Here is an 18,684-nt window from a genome sequence, read left to right as displayed (position 1 = left end):
TCTATACTGCTGCCTGTCAGAACTCTGTCCTTGGTCTTATATTTTCAAGTAACTTTTCCTGTTACACACTCTGAAATACCATTTACACCATTGCGATTCTTCATTCTTAATCCTCTATATGCCAATCTTCATAGTAGAACATTTCACATTTATATGACATTGAACACTACACTGTGCTTTTGCTCTGAATCTGATAACAGACTTCACCCTCGGAAAGAATTTTTAGCATTCTTTGCCTCAGAGTGGTATAGGTGGTTTTGCTTATACTTAAGCCTGTGGGCTATGTCATTTTACGTGAAACTGTTAACCTCCCTTGAGATAGATATACTCTGGTTAGCTGAGTGTCCTGCATTGTAACTGATACATTTTGATGCCCAGTCTGTGATGCATGACAGACACAGTATCAGGTATATTGTCAACTGTTTAAGTACTGAGCTTAATCTGATCAGACAGAAGGCAACCTCCCGATTCACAATTAACAAAAATTGCCCATTTCACTCCTCTGGCTTCTGTTTACTCAAAGTGCAGTTTCAACAGTGTAGAACAGAAAACCATGGAGACCTCAGACTTCTTCCATTGACAGGTTTAAATCTCTTTGGGCAGATTGCTTCAGTAGTATCCCAAGTTGCTATGTCAACCTTGGTTCACTAGTAAGAAAGCTATGGTGGCAGAGGTTCTTGGCTCTGTGGCAACTTCAGGTGTACTAGAATCAGCAGCAGGCAGGCAAAAAACATTTCAGTAAGAGAAGAAAACCTGTGTTTTCCTGACATAACTTTCTATAGGGATGGGAGAGGTTTTAGAACAACTATTTTTAAAAAGTGTTAATGAGAGGACTTCAGCTTCAGCCACCACAATTTTGGGTAAATACCACAAAGATGCTTCTTAGTCTCCTAGAGCTGTTGTCACATTCATTTTTTTTTGACTCAGAGAAAAGTATAAACAGACAAAAAGCTAAACTTTCTAGCTCATGAAATGTTTGCTGTGTAAAAGAATTTGATCATTCGGCCTCCTTTTAGAACAGGTGTAATCCTCTCTAAGTGGTAAAAATCATCTGAGTTTTGGTGTGACTGGTTAGTCTTCTAATATCCATCATAGCAAATCTCCGTAACAGTAGGAAATTAGGATTCATAAACCTTGTTTGATACACTATTTTGTACTTTTTCAATGTGGTTGTAGGAAAGAAAAGAATCCTTTCAGTGGAAATGTAGAATTGTGAATCACGTTTTACGCAAGACTAACGAAATACTGCTGCTTGGAACGCTTCAAAATAAATGCAATTATTTAAGTGTAAAATCTGTAGGAAGAGACCCTATCTTTCATTGTACTATCTGTCATAGTTAGAAAAATCAGATTGTCTTTCAGGCACACCAGCCCTTGACACACACCCTAAGAAGGTCTTTTGTGCCCCAAAAGTCTGTCTAGGTACATACATCAAACATCATGACTACAGTAAAAGCTCACAAAGAGCAGTAAACACTTTTCTTTCTGTAGCCATTAAAAAACAGTTCTGTTTTTTGAACAAGCAGCTTTGTTCACAGTTCCAGTCCACTTATGTGCAGTTGAAAGAGTAATGAAAAATTAAATACTGCACAAAATATAATTTAAAATCATTACACTTTAAAATTAGCAAGTCATTTTTCTTCACTTAGCATAGTGACTCTTTTGTACGAAGATCTGGAAATTGTACTTTGAAGTTTTTAAACAGCTGTTGGACTGGTTGAGAATAGGAGTTTTTCAAAATACACTTTAAGTGGAGGAAAAAAAACTTTAAAATAATTGATTCTTATGTTCTGGATCTTAAAGTTTTACTGCATAAACCAGCAGTTTTGATGGTGTTCTGAACAGCTAAATAGAACAAAAATGAGAAAGCATTTTGATCTTTATTTCCAAATGCAGACATTGGAATAGGCCTGTTCAAATTTGGTGAAAATGAACCTAGGAATTTGGATTTACAGGAAATCTACTGCATTCACATTGCCACCTAGTATATGCATAGAAGGAATATTTGTGTTGCAAGATTGTGACTATCCTTTCATAGGACTGAATGTTTTGTAAAACAAAGCAACTGACAAATTAAATACTGCACTCAGCTTCTCAACTACAAGCTAAATCCAAGATATTATAAAACCTACTATTGGTGTATCAAACAGTTCTTCTGTGGAGAGGGAAGGAAAGAGAATCAGAAATATGAATCTGCTTTAGTAGATGTGTGTATCTGTATACTCATGCTATCCTTACAACTGATGACATGACTTAGACATGTTTCCTGAGAGACTGTCAGAGTCCTGTCTGGACTAGAAAACAGAGTATGTTTCATTCCTAAGAAGCTTTTCAGAAGAACTCAAGTTTATTATATACCATATTAGCTTTTGTTTCTGTACATGTATAATTCATCACTGAATTTACTTATTTGGACATCTTTCGATATTGCATATTTAATTTGAACATGCTCAGTAGTTTAATTTGAAGATTAGAATTTATGATCTCGATTGATAGCTGTTTCTAAATGTCTGAAAAATCTGTTTCTGAAAAGTCCATTGGTCTGATTCTGCTGTCATTTACTTTTGTTCTTAACATATAATTTCAAAATACAGAAGTTCCTCTACTGTAAAACTGGTCTGAATAAGAGATAGGGTGGGAGGATGGGGAGTAACCTTTTTTTGCACTGAAAGAACTGGAAGGAGAATCAGTCTGTTGGTTTTAAGTTTAGTAAACAGAGAAACTAAAATATAGGAACACTTACTTTTAAATATAATTATACAAGGGTATGGAAAGTTAAGGGATTTAGTCTCCGTAACATAATTCTCACAGGAATAGCTCTGTTTTGCATCCCTCTAATTCCTGAGGATCCTGGAAAATGGTCTAGCTTCCTCTCTTAGCATGAATTAAAAAATAACTTCTGTTTTGTTTTAAATCCTGCCAGTTTTCACTGACTCCAGAGAACCCCTGAACTCGATCACATTGCTTCTTTCTCCATCATGCATGTGAAATACCTCCTGTGTAATAGAGGCATATTAAATCATATAATGTAATTCACATCACAAAATGTGATGTGAAATCATGCTCACCTGTCTTACTGAACCTACTGCAGAGGAATAACATGGAAAAATATTAGATTTAAGAAAAGGGTGGATAGCTTAATCACTTTTAAAATTTCATTTTAAAGTTAACAGTCTGTTTTGTGAACCCAAATTCATCTGAGTAAGCAGTATTCATCCAGACAATCCCATGGAGCAAGGCATTTTAAGTGTGGTTTCTTTTATAAGACTAGGAAAAAAAAACCAATCCAACAACATGACATGCTCTTGATTTCATGAGTCAAAAGGAGATTTTTTACACACAAACATACCATTAAAATAATTAATGGTTACTATGTAAACATTCTTATCTTTTCTGGTATATGAAGCATTCATTGTTCAAGGTAGGATAAAATTCTGTAATAAACTCAGTGACTCAGTCCATCAGAAGAACACTTTACTTTTCCATTTCTGCTGATGTCCTTTCAAAAAAATATTTGTGACCAGGTCTTTTCAGTGGATTTCCAAGCTTTGCCTTTTGCAGACTTCTTGTCATCTTTGCAGTTCAGTAACGCATTTTGTAAGTAAGTATAGCAAAGCTGTCTGTGATATATCTTAAAAGGTACTCCAACTATCCAATCAACTAACAGTATTGTTGCTTTTGGCCCACACAGGGTGGTTCTATATGCCAAAGATCAGAACTATAGTTCTTAAATCTATGCTGTTTTTCTGACAATATTAATCTAATAGCTATTCCAGCATACAGTAGCAAATGACATCCTAATTTATAGACTTAGCATCCTGAGTAGTTCATCATCAGATTAAAACCTCTTCATCATCCAAAAAATGAAAGACAGTGTGCCATTAATCATAGAATCATAGAATGGTTTGTGTTGGAAGAGACCTTAAAGATCATCTAGTTCCAACCCCCCTACCATGGGCAGGAACACCTTCTACTAGAGCAGGTTGCTCAAAGCCTCATCCAATCTGGCCTTAAACATGGCCAGGGAGGGGGCATTCACAGCTTCTCTGGGCAACCTGTTCCAATGTCTCACCACCCTCACAGTAAAGAATTTCTTCCTAATATCTAATCTAAATCTACCCTCTTTCAGTTTAAAACCATTCCCCCTCATCCTGTCACTACTTGTCCTTGTAAAAAGCCCCTCTCCCGCTTTCCTGTAGGCCCCCTTCAGGTACTGGAAGGCTGCTGTGAGGTCTCCCCGGAGCCTTCTCTTCTCCAGGCTGAAAAGCTCCAACTCTCTCAGCCTGTCTTCATAGGAGAGGTGCTCCAGCCATCTGATCATCTTTGTGGCCCTCCTCTGGACTCGTTCCAACAGCTCCATGTCCTTCTTACGTTGGCCCCAGAGCTGAACACAGTACTGCAGGTGGGGTCTCATGAAAGTGAGTAGAGGGGCAGTATCACCTCCCTCGACCTGCTGGCCACGCTGCTTTTGATGCAGCCCAGGACGCAGTTGGCCTTCTGGGCTGCAAGTGCACATTGCTGGCTCATGTTGAGCTTCTCATCAACCATCACCCCCATCTCCTTCTCCTCAGGGCTGCTCTCAATCCATTCTCCACCCAGCCTGTATTTGTGCTTGGGATTGCCACGACCCACATGCAGGACCTTGCACTTGGCCTTGGTGAACTTCATGTGGAATGTGAGAGCCTAGGCTGATAAGGAATCCCAAACCATTCTTGTAAAAGAATTTGCACTTTCAGTCTTTTTAATAGTACTCATTTTTACCTGCACTTGATTTTTTTCTTAAACACAGTGACATATATGACAAAATTAATTAAAAGATTAAATAGTTTCTTGAGGAATAAAATTGTCCTACACCCTCCTGCTGAGTATGTAAAAAGATGCACTTCAATAAGAATATTTTTTTTCCCAATATCTTTCTTAAAGTCGCATACCAGGAAAATCAGTGTACATCCACAGTAACATGTTAGTTTGAATAGGAGTCTGACTTTGAAATTAATTGCTTGACTGTACCCACTTACCACATTTTTTTTGTATCATGGTCTGGTCTTTGAGTGCACAAACTGTATTCCTGTTGGGTGCAGCTAATTGGAAAGGTTTGCCTCACGAAATAATGCGTGCTCAATCTGTAAAACCAGATTAGGACTGGTCTGAAGTAAAAGCCCTGATGTGTGTAGTACACATCTCATGTCCTTAGCATTGATTTTTTTCAGTCTAAAGATATGCTGCTTTCACATCACGCTAATTGTTTAAGCTTCCATTGTCTACATAAAAGGTCTAAACTATTTAGGATGTTAAAAAGTTTTTTTTGGCATCTGAAAATGGAAACAAAAATCCATTCTCAAAATATTTTACCAAAGTGAGTATTTTACCTTGAAGTCTATTATAATTGACTCTAATCTAGTGGTTCCCAAGGTTTTCTTTGACAGCTGCCAGCAAGATGGGCTGCATATTACTATTTGAGAATCCCATATCTATATTATTACTGCCTGAGGACTTTTCAAGTCAGGAAAGGACTCATCAGCTGTCATCATGTAACACACATGCAGGCTACATGGGGCAACTGTATGGCTCATTATCAGTGCCCAAATCTGACCTTAAGCAGTGGTTTCCTTTCTCTTTAAAAACCTAGTTAAAGAACCGTGCTCATGATTTGTCCTTTGAAATAGGATCCTACTTCCTCTCTGCCTTGAACTAAGGAGTTCTGTTAAGACTTTCACCACCATAACAATGTGCATCCTTCTTTACGGAAGGATTATTTTACAGTCTTAAACATACATCATTCTCATTTTGGCATATATATATAATTTTTTTGGAAGGTCTGTTAAACAATACTTGCTTAACTTGAACTTCCTGTCTTGCCTACTTTGAAGTGTACTGCATGTTAAACACCACCAGCAGCTAATTCATGAGGCAGTTCCTGAAGACTGAAAGGTTAGTAGTCAGCTTGACTATACAGAGGTATAAAAAGAGATTATTTGCCCACGTTGTCCTTTTTTTTTCTCAGAGTTTTTGCTCTTGGAAGTGGTTACTGGAGAGAACAATAGATGTCTGAAATCAAATAAAAACGGGTTTCTAGGACTGCTTTGTCAACCGATACTTAAAAACACAGCAGCAATAAGGCATATTTGTGTCATGCTGAACTGAGTGACACCCAATCAGCTTCAGTTTCTGAGTCCTGTGCCTTCAGCTGAATCCATAACATTATTATTTTGTGCACAGCTTAACAGTAAATAACCATTTGGACCCTTACTTTCTGCATTTTCTCATGATGACAACTAAATTTATTTCATTTTTGTGTTTACTAGAAAATAGCAGTGTGCAAATATCACCAACAGGAACTTTAGTATTAAGACACTTCAACCTGAGTGGAGTTTACACTTGTTCCATTGTTTATAAGCTAACAGCAATGCAACCTGACAAAAACCTTGTCATAAAATATCTTATTTATGGTAAGTTACCTATCCAGGTAAGTGTGTTGTTGCCTTGAAAAAGTTTTCTTTTTTAAAATGTGTGTTGCTATTTTTAAATAAGTAGGCTTACTTAGAATTTAATTTGCAGAGATAAAGACATTCTGTTTCTCTGGGGAATTGTTTTTAATATTAGTTACTACCAGGCAGTTCATTTAATGTAATTTACAGAGCCTTAAATGAAGCTCAGTGGCTGACTGAGAAACTTATGAATACAGTTCTTTTAAAAAAAGAAACATGAAACATAATGAAATGTAACAAATTGAATAGTCAGTAATCCTTAATAACATTAAAATAGCATAATTTTAAAATGAATTATTCTTTATTATATTAATTTTAGCACAGATGTATGGATTTATTTCACACATGTTAATGCCTTAATCATTACCTGATTGTGTTTTTTAAGTACATTTAATGATGTAATATTTGTAGTTTATTCTTTCTTGTTCTGATTACATTTCCTTCTGTCAGCAGGTAAAAAGTCTTTGATAAAGTCAAAGACTGTAAAGGCAATGCCATTTATTCATTACTAGCTCTCCTTTTCTTCTATAAAGGATACTTTATTCTTGTGGAGATGTAGGCAAGAGCTTCTATTGCCTTCAGCAGCAACTGTCTGAACTTGATTTTAAAATGCCTACCAGTGATCATTTAGAAACATGGTAGAGCACAATAACCTAAATTAACCTCTGATGTAAATTAATTTTACTTTGTCACAGTAGCCTTCATACAGAATAACCATGACTTTTAGCAGCTAGCTTGCTTGAACAGAACTGGAAAGGAAAAAGTTTCTTTGGAACAGTTTTGATGGAATAGGTTACCGTTTTCAGTAATGCAGAACTACATCTTTCAGTAAGGATCCAATCTGAATGTTAGCATACAAAATCCAAGTTTCATACATATATATATAAAATCTGGAATATGCAGCAGCAAGGGAAAGGAAATGGGGGAGGCAAAGGCAAGGTAGAGGATCTGATGATCTGTCTTAATTGGGTACCATATTTTGGATGTTCTGCTTCTTTCAGCTGGTTCAGTTTCTATTCCTTTGTTCTTTCTTCCCTGCCACCCTCTTCTCCTTTCTGTGATTATACCCACACCATGACCCCTGTTCTTTATTCTTTCACTCGTACTTTCTATTTAACATTGTGCTTTGTTGATCTTCAGCTTTGGATAAATAGAGTAGTTATCATGAAATAACTAGAAATACGCATTTTATGGGACATTGGCTTATTTGTAAAAGATGCCCAGGTGTGCATTTAGCTTCACAGTAAAGGTGAAATAGTTGATCTATCCATAAAAGTAAATTTCATACCTATGTGGAAGCTTTTTCAGTTATTTCTGCTCACAGAGAAGGAATTCCTGCTCCTCTTATTTGTTGCATCTTCTATTGATCTCTGGGGAAGAGGATTCAGTTTTTAAGCCCTTTAAAATACTTTTGTGATAGTTGACTAAAAAATATGTAACATACTACTGTAACTGGCCACAATGTGTGAGATGAAATACTGTGTCACATACTAAACGGTATTCTGTATGCTTAACCTTAGCTTTCATAATACTGATCCCTTTACTGTCAACTCCTATTGGTTTAAAAATTTAAAAAAATACAATAATAAAGAGTAAGACTGACCTATAAATAAGAATGTCAATTTGTAAAAATCTCTTTAAGTGTTCCCAAGTGGCCCAGCACATGCTATTTTATCATCAAAAATTCTCTGGGGGTGCAAAATAGGTTTTGTTTATAAATTAAGGATTTAAATTGGCAATTTTATTTTCAAATACACAAATTACTTTTCTTCTTTTTACTTCATATGTTCCTCATCATCTTCCACATTTTTTCCTACAGCTTATTCTGATCCTAAAAATTACTATGAGTTCACAGCCCGGTATCATGCAGCCCCCTGCAACAGTTCTCATAATACTTCTTTTGAGAAAGCATTGCTTCAGATACTAAGGAAACTTGTTGCTGAACTTTCTTGTGAGGTTACATTAATTAAGTCAGAATGCCATCATGTAAAAATGCAGAGAGGAGGTCTACAGAATGAAATCTTTTTTACATTTTCAGGTAAAAATCTGCCTTGCTTTTAAAGAATGGTTAGAATTTTTGTAGTTAATGGAATGTATTTACTGCTTATATGCAGAAAGTATTGTAAGGGTTTAATAATAGTTTCTTGATTGTAAAAATGCTTCAAAGTATGGCATGTGAAATTCATGTCAATATCAAAAAGATAGTTGATCTACTCAAAAGTGCATATTTTACATTATTTCAGAAGAGCGTTAGAAATTTTTATAGCTGTGGATAGATCAATATGCTTTTAATTTTGTTTCAGAAAACATGATCACGCCCCTTGTTGCACACTAACATAGGAAGGAAGGTGATACAGTGTATTCTGTAACTCCCCAGATTACCTTCATCCAGCCACCTACAACAGGTGTATAAATCACTCCATGGATGTGCCTCGGTCTTTATAAACAGCTTCCAAATAACAGACTAAGACTGGATGTCTAATTTTCAGTAAATAAAGGTAAATGAGATGAACCTCATCACTCTTCCTTCTTTAAGTGGAAACAATAAAAGAGGGAGATTTCATAATTTTCCATTTCTTTAAAACAAAAGGAGCCTAAAGGAGACCTGGGTAAAACTGAGTTGCCAAAAATACTGAGTTGGCTTGATTTAAAGCAAATCATTAGGTGGCTTGGGAAGATGTCACCAACTTATGGGATATTTAAGGATTCTTATGGGGTGTGAGTATGTACTGTCATAATTATAAAACTTTATATCTGATATTTGGGTATGTTTGTACATGAGTTTATGTTTATACATAAATGAAGACCTCACAGTGTCTTAGATACTTATCCTCCTTTGACAAAGTTTAGTTACTAAAAATACATTTTATTTTTAACATGAATTTGTTTTTATAAAATGTTTCCATTACCAGCTTTTCAATAAAGGCATTAAATGTGGAAGTCAGAAATCTCAGTGTCATGTCAATCCAAAGGAGATCTTTTTTTCCTGAGACTTGTTCTCAGAATACTCCTTCTGAACACAAACCATATGAAAAGAAAGTCTCAACTCCTTTATGCTGTGAGGTCTGAAGGAACCTGTAAAACAGTCCCAACACAGGTTCAGTTCACTTGAAGTACTTTCTCTTATTAAAAGAGACATCGGCTCTGTGTCATAGGCATTCCTACGAGAATGTAAAGGGTTGAGTGAGTGAGGCTCAGGAACTGATGTGTTTGTGCAGGGTAGGGGGAGCAGGGAAAATCTTTCAAAGCACTAGATATTGCCCTGATCGATTGTTCTTGAGAGAAAACTTGAGTCCACTGTTTCAAAACCTGAGTCTTCATAAAACCACAATGTCAGGCAGGTAATTAGAGAGGGATTAGCTTATTTCTTTTGAAAGGATTCAGATATTTATAAATCTGGGACATTTATAAATTTATAAATTTATAAATCTGAGTTTAGAATTATACATTCTCTTGCCATTAGAATTTATAAATAAATGACAGTTCCCATAAAATATTTAAGTATGCTGACAATTAGACGTAGATGTGTAATATCCATAAGAGGACAAGCTCTGTGATTTCTTTAAAACATTGCAAGTTGGACAAATATGATCTGAAATATGGTAAAAAGTCCTAAATACTTGTATCAGAACTGGCTAGAATCTTAAACCTGTAAATAATTAAAAAAATGTTAATTTCATTGATTTTGTTCTATAAACAGATTATGTTTTGTTACAGTTGCTTCCTCAGACAAACACAACAGACTACACCAGCAAAGCGCTTGTGATGCATCTCATGGACTAAACAAGGTACAGTAGATGCAAGAATAAAAAGGCAACTAACATAATAAGCTACTCTCACAATAAAGTATAATAACATAAAAAACGAAATGTACTTTGTTTAGTAAATTAATAAATCAATATAAAAGTTATAGTGGACATAAAATTTGTATCAGTTAAAATTGCTAATATTCTATTGCCGTTATGGGTAAGGCAGATCACACTGTCAGTCTATATTAAAGACAGTATATTAAGAGTATGAAAAGTGGAAAGACAATCGGGAAACTTTGAACATGTGCTATCTTATAAATATCAGACATGCTGTTTTGCAATGGGAGTGCCTTTCCATCACTTGAAAGTGATTTTATTGTTGATCTGGTGGAATTTTAGCTGCTTGAAGGCGTTTCGCTTTTACAGTAGAGAACCAGAAGGCAGAGTCTTGCTTACTACGTTAACTGTTAATTCAGAGGTTCTTAAAGGGGAAAGGAGAAAGGGGAAGGGAAGTACAGGAGGAATACCAAGAAATAGCAGGTATGCAAATCATGCTTTGGGATTACAGCAGAAGGGTGAAAGGATCTAAAATAACATTGCACTCATTAAACAGCTTCCATCCTGTCCACTGAAAAAAACCCTACATTTGTGGGGAAAGCTCACGATCAAAGTTCACCTTTTTCATACAGAGAAAAGGATCAAATTAAGAGATCATGAATAAATTTAGTTTTGCCAATTTGTGTATGTACTGAACCTTGCAAGCCTATTAAAGGGTTTTTTTTTGCTTTTTCTTTTTAGCTTTATATATATATAATTAATCCCTCTATACAAATGAAGCACTATCTGGATATGAAGCATTGATACTTTTTACTGTTAGACTTTGTCAGATTGCTAATGGGTCTATTTTTTGTTACATATTTTATATATTTTAGTCAGTTAGAAGTCACATTTTTAATTTTAACTACTATGACTTAAGTTCTTTAATATTGCAGTGAAAGACATTTCATAAGAAATTGTCCAAAATTCCAGAGAAAATAAAGCATTTTTAAAAATAAACATTGCCTTTGTCTAGGGAGATGGAGTAGATGAGACGGAATAGAGCTCCCTTGTATCCTAACATGTCTGTGCTTCTGTGCTGCTGGTTCTGCACTGATAGAAAGGAATGTTTTTCCTATCTAGGATTGTATTGGTGCAAATCTTTTTGAGTAAGGGAATTAGTCTTCCGTGATTATATTTGATTGATATAATAATAGTCATCCCCTTATTTAACTTGGTTTCAGGAGACCTTTGGCATTTTCTTTTTATTGAACAGAAATAGCTAATAAAGAGGGAAAGTATGTCTGAAATATAAATGGATGTAAATAATAGTACCTATGTAGATGGGAAAGCTGCAAGTCTATTGATGTTGGGCTACAGCTGTCTAATGTAGGCAAAATTGCCGTGGATTAGCTTTTAAAGTTCTATTTGTATAATCCTGAACACTTCTGAAGACATTGCATTAATTGATCAAGGTTTATATAAATTAAACGCAACATATCCAAGAATATCAGATTGTCCTCCTGTTTCCATTCAGCTACAATCAAAAGATGTAGTGGTACATCCTTTAAATCTTCATCCTAACTCATACTCACATTCTTTTGTGTTTTCTTGTATTCTGACCTCTTTCCATCAAAGATTCTGAAAAAATAGTTTTTTTCAATTTAGGCAAAACACCTTATAGAGACATTTTTTAACCAACAAGTGGAAGTTCGCAGAAAAAGTTCTGAATCGTTGCCTGAAATATACTACATTGAAGGTACTCTGCAAATGGTATGGGTCAATCACTGCTACCCAGGGTATGGAAGGAATGCTCGAGTACATCCAAACTGTCCAGAGTGTTGTGGTAAGTGACAAATTAATTTATCATATAAAGTACTAAATACTGTTACAATTTTTTTGCTCTGATTGATTGAACTCAGAACTTTGCTATTTAACTTTATGAAATTGTTATGCCATACTGTTTTGGGCTGTGATCCTGTCAAGTCTGTCAAGGTAACCAGTACTAGATCAGGTTAGTACTTGGGCAGAACCTTTGTAAGACCTTGTTGATTTAGATTTTAAGCCAGACCCACAATTTCTATGGACTGAGTTAAATTAAAATAAATCACATTAAGTTCAGACATGTAGACAGCAGTGAGGTTTCTTGGAACTGGCATAGAAAATCTGTAATCTGACAAGGTATGTTTCAAGTGCTGTTTTACAGTGAGACAAACAAGACAATTATTTTTGTTCATAAATTTATAAAAAGGGGCATAATAATGCAATGCTTTCATCTAATTACAAATTGAATGCTACATTCCAGATCTCAGTAAAGTAAGAAAAATAGATAAAATAATCACTCTGTATAGCTTTGCAAACTTAAGCTAAATCCGTAAATATTTGTGATCCATTTGGAAGAATAAGGAAAGGGAGAGAATAAATTCTGGTAATTTTATTTTTGTCAGTCCTCATATTAAAACAAGTGATATTACCCTCCTTAGATGTTAAGGAGTGGATCGGTGTTTTAGAGAGTGGCTTTGCCAGATTGCATTTCGCCCAAGAAAAGGTTATTCATATGATTCCCAAATATTGAGCCTGAAGTCTCAAGGGAACAATGGAAGACAAGACACATAGAGGATAAATCTGTAGTCAAGCTTTTGACAGAGATGATTCCCTACAGACCTAGAAATTGTAAAAGAAAACACTGGATTACATATTGAAAGACAAGTTTACAGAATCGAATACACTTTGAAAAGATATATTAAGAATATGCAGAAAATAGAGACAACTCTAAAATTGCAGGACATGCGAAATGTTTCCATGTGTGACCTTTTCTGATAATCTTGTTAGTGGAAATATTTAGTAAATATTTAGTAAATATTTAGTAAAGAGCAACCTCATGAGTAATCCCTTTAGCAATTTCTCTCCAACTCTTATTTCCCTTTTTAGCATCATTTAATACTCTTTTTAAAATTTCATTCTAATCGTAGTCTTCTGTAGTTTATTACATTTGTATGTGCTGCCATATCAGGTGCTTTCAAATTAATTACTTTTTTATCTTCATTGTAAAACAACATCAAATTATATTACTTTCCGCTTACCTGCATGTGTTTCAGCGTCCATTCATGAAATCTTTACATAGTGTAGAAGTCTGATCAGTATCACCGCAGATACACTGCAAACCTCAGATTATCATCTGTGTTACCCTTCCATGAGCCAGTTCTATTTTGGAACATGGAAACAGATGTTACTCAGACTTTCTAATTTAAGTACATTAAACTTTGAATAGTGCGACTGTTTCTAGTCTCTGGGACTTGATAAGGATATGACAGAATGGAAAAGGTTATGGAGTAGGCCCAAGAACATGGGAGAAATAAAAAACTATGCATATCCTCTGCAGGTTTCATAAACGAACCTACTCTATTTTTACTTCTCATACAGCAAAATAGCTGGATGTTCAGTTACACCTGTTCTCTTTCCTCTATTATTTTTAGAATATCTAGTTTCATGTAGTGTCCTAGTAGTTCTGGTTCCTCCACGCTGTTGTGCAGTGCTCTGTGAACAATGCATCATTTATTTCACACAATTTGTGCACTAAGCATAACCCTTTCACTTACTGCATCATCTACCAATCTAAATCTCCTGTATTAGAACTTGCATTCATTTTCTTCCCCATGTTTTCAGTCTCATGTTCTTTTATATCATACTATATCCTCATTTGTTTTTTCCCCCTCTGCTTTTATATTAAAACGGCATTAAATATTGAGCTATTGTCTCACCTTCTACTCCCATTTTCTAGTCTAAATCTCTTTCTGAATTAGTCAATTAAACATGTTAACCTCATCAGTCACTGTTTGATGTATCTATCTTTAGAGAAGTCTTTTTGGCAGAAAACACTGCTGGTAAAACATATCAAAATTTTGTTCATCAGGTACCAGATAAGCCTCAGGCAGAACCCTTTACTGAGTGATTTTGCAGAGGCAAAGACTTAAAAGACATGGAGTTACTGCTGGTTAATAATTCCATTTAGTCTTCTGCCTCTGTAAAGCAGTCTTGAATAAACAGAATCGATGAGTACAAAATCTTAGAAATTATTTCATATGATTTTATATTAATGGTTTTTTGCTTTTAAAGCCCTGTGGTTTTTTAAAAATATTTTACTTAGCATAGACAATTGAGTCACTTTCACATCATCAAAATATCTAAATATAATTTTTCTGCTTTATAAATCTATTTTTTTGCTTTAGTTTTTTTTTTTATCAGATGCAGCTGTGAAATTAATACAGTAAAAATGTATGTTTCTTAGGCCTTCTCTGGAGAGACAATTTGATATCATACCCTGTACTAGCTTTATGAAATATTTTTTGTCCAGTATTATTATTCTGTAGAGCTTGATTTCTGTGGTATTTTTAGTAGACTAGATACTGAGTAGTCAATTCTAATTTGGTTTTCTTCAGTTCTTTCTCACAGAATGGTGATTATTTATATTACTGAAACATAGTAACTTGAAAGTTCAAAAGGAAATACATTATTCAAGAGAATATTGAAATAGTCCTAAAAATGAGAAGAGAGTGCAAAATACTAGTTAGCTTACAGGATACAAGAACAAATTAAGAAATTATGTGCATTTCAGTTTGTGAGGTATGAAGTGGCAAGTATATAAAACACACTGTAAAGACAGAATATTTTGCTAAGATGTTTATACTTTCAAAGTAAAGGTATACCAATAGGAGTTTTCCATTAGTGAAAAGGTTGAAACAAGTTATGTTTACCTGTTAAAGAAACTTTCCAGCAACTGGCTAAATAAGCTACAGGTCCCTGCTTCAGAGTCCTTTCTCTTTTTCATGCTTTCTGCTAGATAGGAAACAGATGACGCTTCTGAGAAATAAACTTTTTATCCCATTGTAAGAGAAGTCTACCTTGTTCCAATTAAATAAACTGAAAATTCTGAAGGATTTACTAGAAGTGTGCCTATAATCTTCAATGAAAAGAGTAGAATTATTCCTCTGGTACACAAGATGATGGATTTTCCAGACAGAAAGCTTGGAAAATGCCTTTAGTTACACATATTTGTAAAGCTTTCTCTTTCCCATAAAGGCATCTTGGTCTGCCTATACCAATGTACAAAAAAGGCAAGGTTTTGACATCATCTGGAGAGGACTCCTTCTCTCTTACATTTCGTAAGACCTCTAAAACCCTCTTTGGTCAATAGCAGTGGCAAAAAATGCTAGGCAAGCTAATAACAGCCACTGGGGATCAAGTGAATCCTGCCAGTCTCAACAAATGAAAATAAACCAAACCAAATACTGAAAATCCTGCTAAAAGTTTGTGCAGTAGTGACTAAGAAGTCATTATCAAGCCAGGCAAAACCCAATAACCAGGTAAGCACCAAATCTGCAAAAGAAAGGAAGGTCTTAATTACCTTTGCATACTGAATACTAATGATGTTAATTAAAGATATATCCTTAAGAAAGGCTACCATTGCCAAATTGAAGTATGATTCAGGATAGTCATAACCAAATAGCTCAAATTCTGCTTTTCTTCTGCCAAGAGCATAATGCTGAGTTAGTCTTTTGTGATGAAGTCATTCTGCAGATGACTGTACAGACTTCATCCAATGGCATAATATGATCGAATAGGAAAAAGATGTTTCATTCAGAACACTTGTTCTGCACCATACACTCATTTCTGGTTTGATGTATTATTTTTGCACCACTTAATAATTATCAGAGCTTAGATTTCAGCTTTATTTAGTCTTGTATTACTTATACAAGCAGCTATAGCAGCTTATTTAAAACACTATTGGAAATAGGCCATATTAGAATGTAATTAATGGACATATCCCCTGTAAGTAGATGGAGTGGAAAGTGATGAAGAGGAAAATACGGTGTAATAAATAGATGATGTATAAAATATAGACAATTTTTTCATCATCAACTAGCAGAATGCTGGAAAAAATATGGTCTTTTTTCAAACAGATAAAGATGCATTCTAAACATTTCAAATGTAAACACTTTTTTATTAATATCACTTAAATGTCACATTTTTTTCTTGTTTTTTTCTGTCCATAGTTGTATGCAGCCCAGGATCATACAATCCTAGTAATGGAATTCACTGTCTTCGGTGCGACAGCAGTTTGATATATGGAGCAACAAAGTGCTAACAGCTGAGGGATTTGTACTCTTGCAGTAGCTCTTATGTATTTTAACGTCGTAATATTAATAAATATTTTTTAAATGTGTACAGTTTGTTTTGGTTACATCAGTAGAATACACTTGTTTTTAAGAAATAATGATTCATCAGCATATTGGTATAATGTTTTAGGTCATATCACTTAGGACTACTTAATTTTTAATGTCTTTAGAATATCTGCTAGATTAATACCAATAGAGACAACTAACTATTTAAATCACAAGAAGACAATACAAAAGTAGAGGTATTTTGCATACTTAGTCCTTTGCTGATAGACCTCAGCCTCTCTTGACATGGACTGCTGTAAGGAGTCTCTACTGTAGTTTTCATCTACCTGTCAATTCAGTTGTTGGTTAAGAGGATTATAGTGAACAGCTCATGGTGTACATCCAGCACTGAAAGGTCGTGAATGTTGCAAGGTAGCCTCAAATGCAAAAACATCCTAAAAAACTTTCTTGCAAGATGAATTATAGTATCACTACTGACCGGTCGGTAACTTCTTCCCAAAGAATGTAAAATTCCACTTGGGTCAGTCATCTGTTCCACCTTTAAAGATACCACATTGAGCGTAACACTTTTGCTCTTACCTGAAGAAAACAAACAGTAACATGAAATACCATAGTACTTTTTCTGTCACTCGTCTTCTTTACTTTTGTAAGACTGTTGAGAATTACTAAGTGGTTGGCTCAATGCATCCCTTGTCATTGTCATTCATTAACAGCCTTATTTAAGTTGGTATTCAGCAACAGAATCCTGTTTAAAATCCTATTTGTTTTGTATTTGCAGATCATGCCCCATGCAAATTGCAAAGATTTTAAAAAATATTAGAGTTTGTACTCTTTTTTCCCCTTAGCTCTTTCTCCTGTCTAGTTCATGTATAAAAATGAATGTGAAGGCCATTTTTAGCTCTTTGTCCTATCCGAAAAATGGGGTTTGCAGGTGTTTGCTTTTTCCAAGCACAAATATGGACCACAGGTTTAAATATGTATGTCTTCAGGAACTGTACTCTGAAAAAAGGAATAAAAAGAAATAATGTGCTACATCTAAGAAGTAATTTTTCAATATGATGTATTATCTTAAGATACTCTACTATAAGCATCCCACTAATACACTGTTTATGTGACAGAGCCTGAAGCTCCAAGTATATTATATTTTGACGTGAAGGATATAAAAAATGAAAACAGTACATCTGAAAGCAACTAGTAAGACCGTATGATTTGCTGTTCCGGTTTGAATGAACGAAAGTAACTTTCATATAAAACATATGCAACTAAGGCATTTGAAAAAAATGGAAAACAAGCATTATTAGGATTCTACAGAGTGACACTGTTTATTGTGCAAACACTAGTATAAACAGCATAACTAGCAGAATATATAAAATAGCTCTTTTTATCAAATGCCATTTGAAAATAAATAGCTGAGAAAGAGCATGTTAAAAAATGTTTAGCAGTTAAGAAATTAAACTCTGTTTAACTGTAATCCATAGAATGACTCAAGACCACCTATTCCTTATTTTCATGTGGTAATTAGAAATGAACAGACCACTGGGTCGTTACATTAGGCTGAAGCACTGCAGATCCATGTTATCTCCATAATTTCCCACTCACAACAGCACTAAATTAGTTAGCATTAGTTTGAATTATTAATGACTAAAGAGAGAGCATGGTATGCAGTATTGTCCTTGTGAAAATACAGACTTTATCTTTGTTAAAAAAGCACCATTCCAAGTAATATCAGCACATGGAACTTCCTACAGTGTGGACAGCAAACTGATTTGAGAATTACCCTCTGAAATGAATGCAGCTTTTGAAGGCAATAGCAATACAGATTAAGCAGCACTTTGACATTTTTATATATTTACCCTCCTGTTGCACATCAGAAAGAGAAAGCTCTGGCTGGCAGACCATTTCATCAATTAAAGGCATTTATAGAATTGTATCTATACTTTGAGGGAGAATAGTAAAGCTGATGTAGTTTTCACTGGGGTACTATACACACTAGAATATTGACTTCTCCATGCATACATTTATGGATTTCAGCAGAGTATAGAAACAATGTTTTTTGGTCCTCCTGATAGGTGAAATTCACTTTAATTCACAAAGTTTGCACACCATTTAAGGCTTACTGGAAAAAGTAAAGTAAGTGGTTATAAAGGTTTGTCTTTCATTCTGCCTACTATGAACAAAAGCACTTTACACGAGTATTTGTGAATGTTCTCTCTCATTCACTGACTAAAG

At 34.8% G+C, this 18,684-nt stretch overlaps 1 protein-coding gene across 1 annotated transcript in view; it reads left to right on the top strand.

Moving 5' to 3' along the window:
• ZPBP (zona pellucida binding protein) overlaps positions 1 to 16,418 on the top strand; it is a 33,654-nt gene extending 17,236 nt beyond the window's left edge. Inside the window, 5 exon segments of the mRNA XM_068396553.1 lie at positions 6,306 to 6,449; positions 8,308 to 8,526; positions 10,206 to 10,276; positions 11,942 to 12,119; positions 16,327 to 16,418. Coding sequence (XP_068252654.1) covers positions 6,306 to 6,449; positions 8,308 to 8,526; positions 10,206 to 10,276; positions 11,942 to 12,119; positions 16,327 to 16,418 — 704 coding nt within the window.
• Positions 16,419 to 18,684: the final 2,266 nt, after the last annotated feature.

The sequence above is a fragment of the Nyctibius grandis genome, chromosome 3, assembly GCF_013368605.1.
Source record: "Nyctibius grandis isolate bNycGra1 chromosome 3, bNycGra1.pri, whole genome shotgun sequence".
NCBI classification, from domain to species: Eukaryota; Metazoa; Chordata; class Aves; order Nyctibiiformes; family Nyctibiidae; genus Nyctibius; species Nyctibius grandis.
The sequence above is the reverse complement of the archived record's forward strand: the minus strand, read 5'-3'. Positions and strand labels throughout refer to the sequence as shown.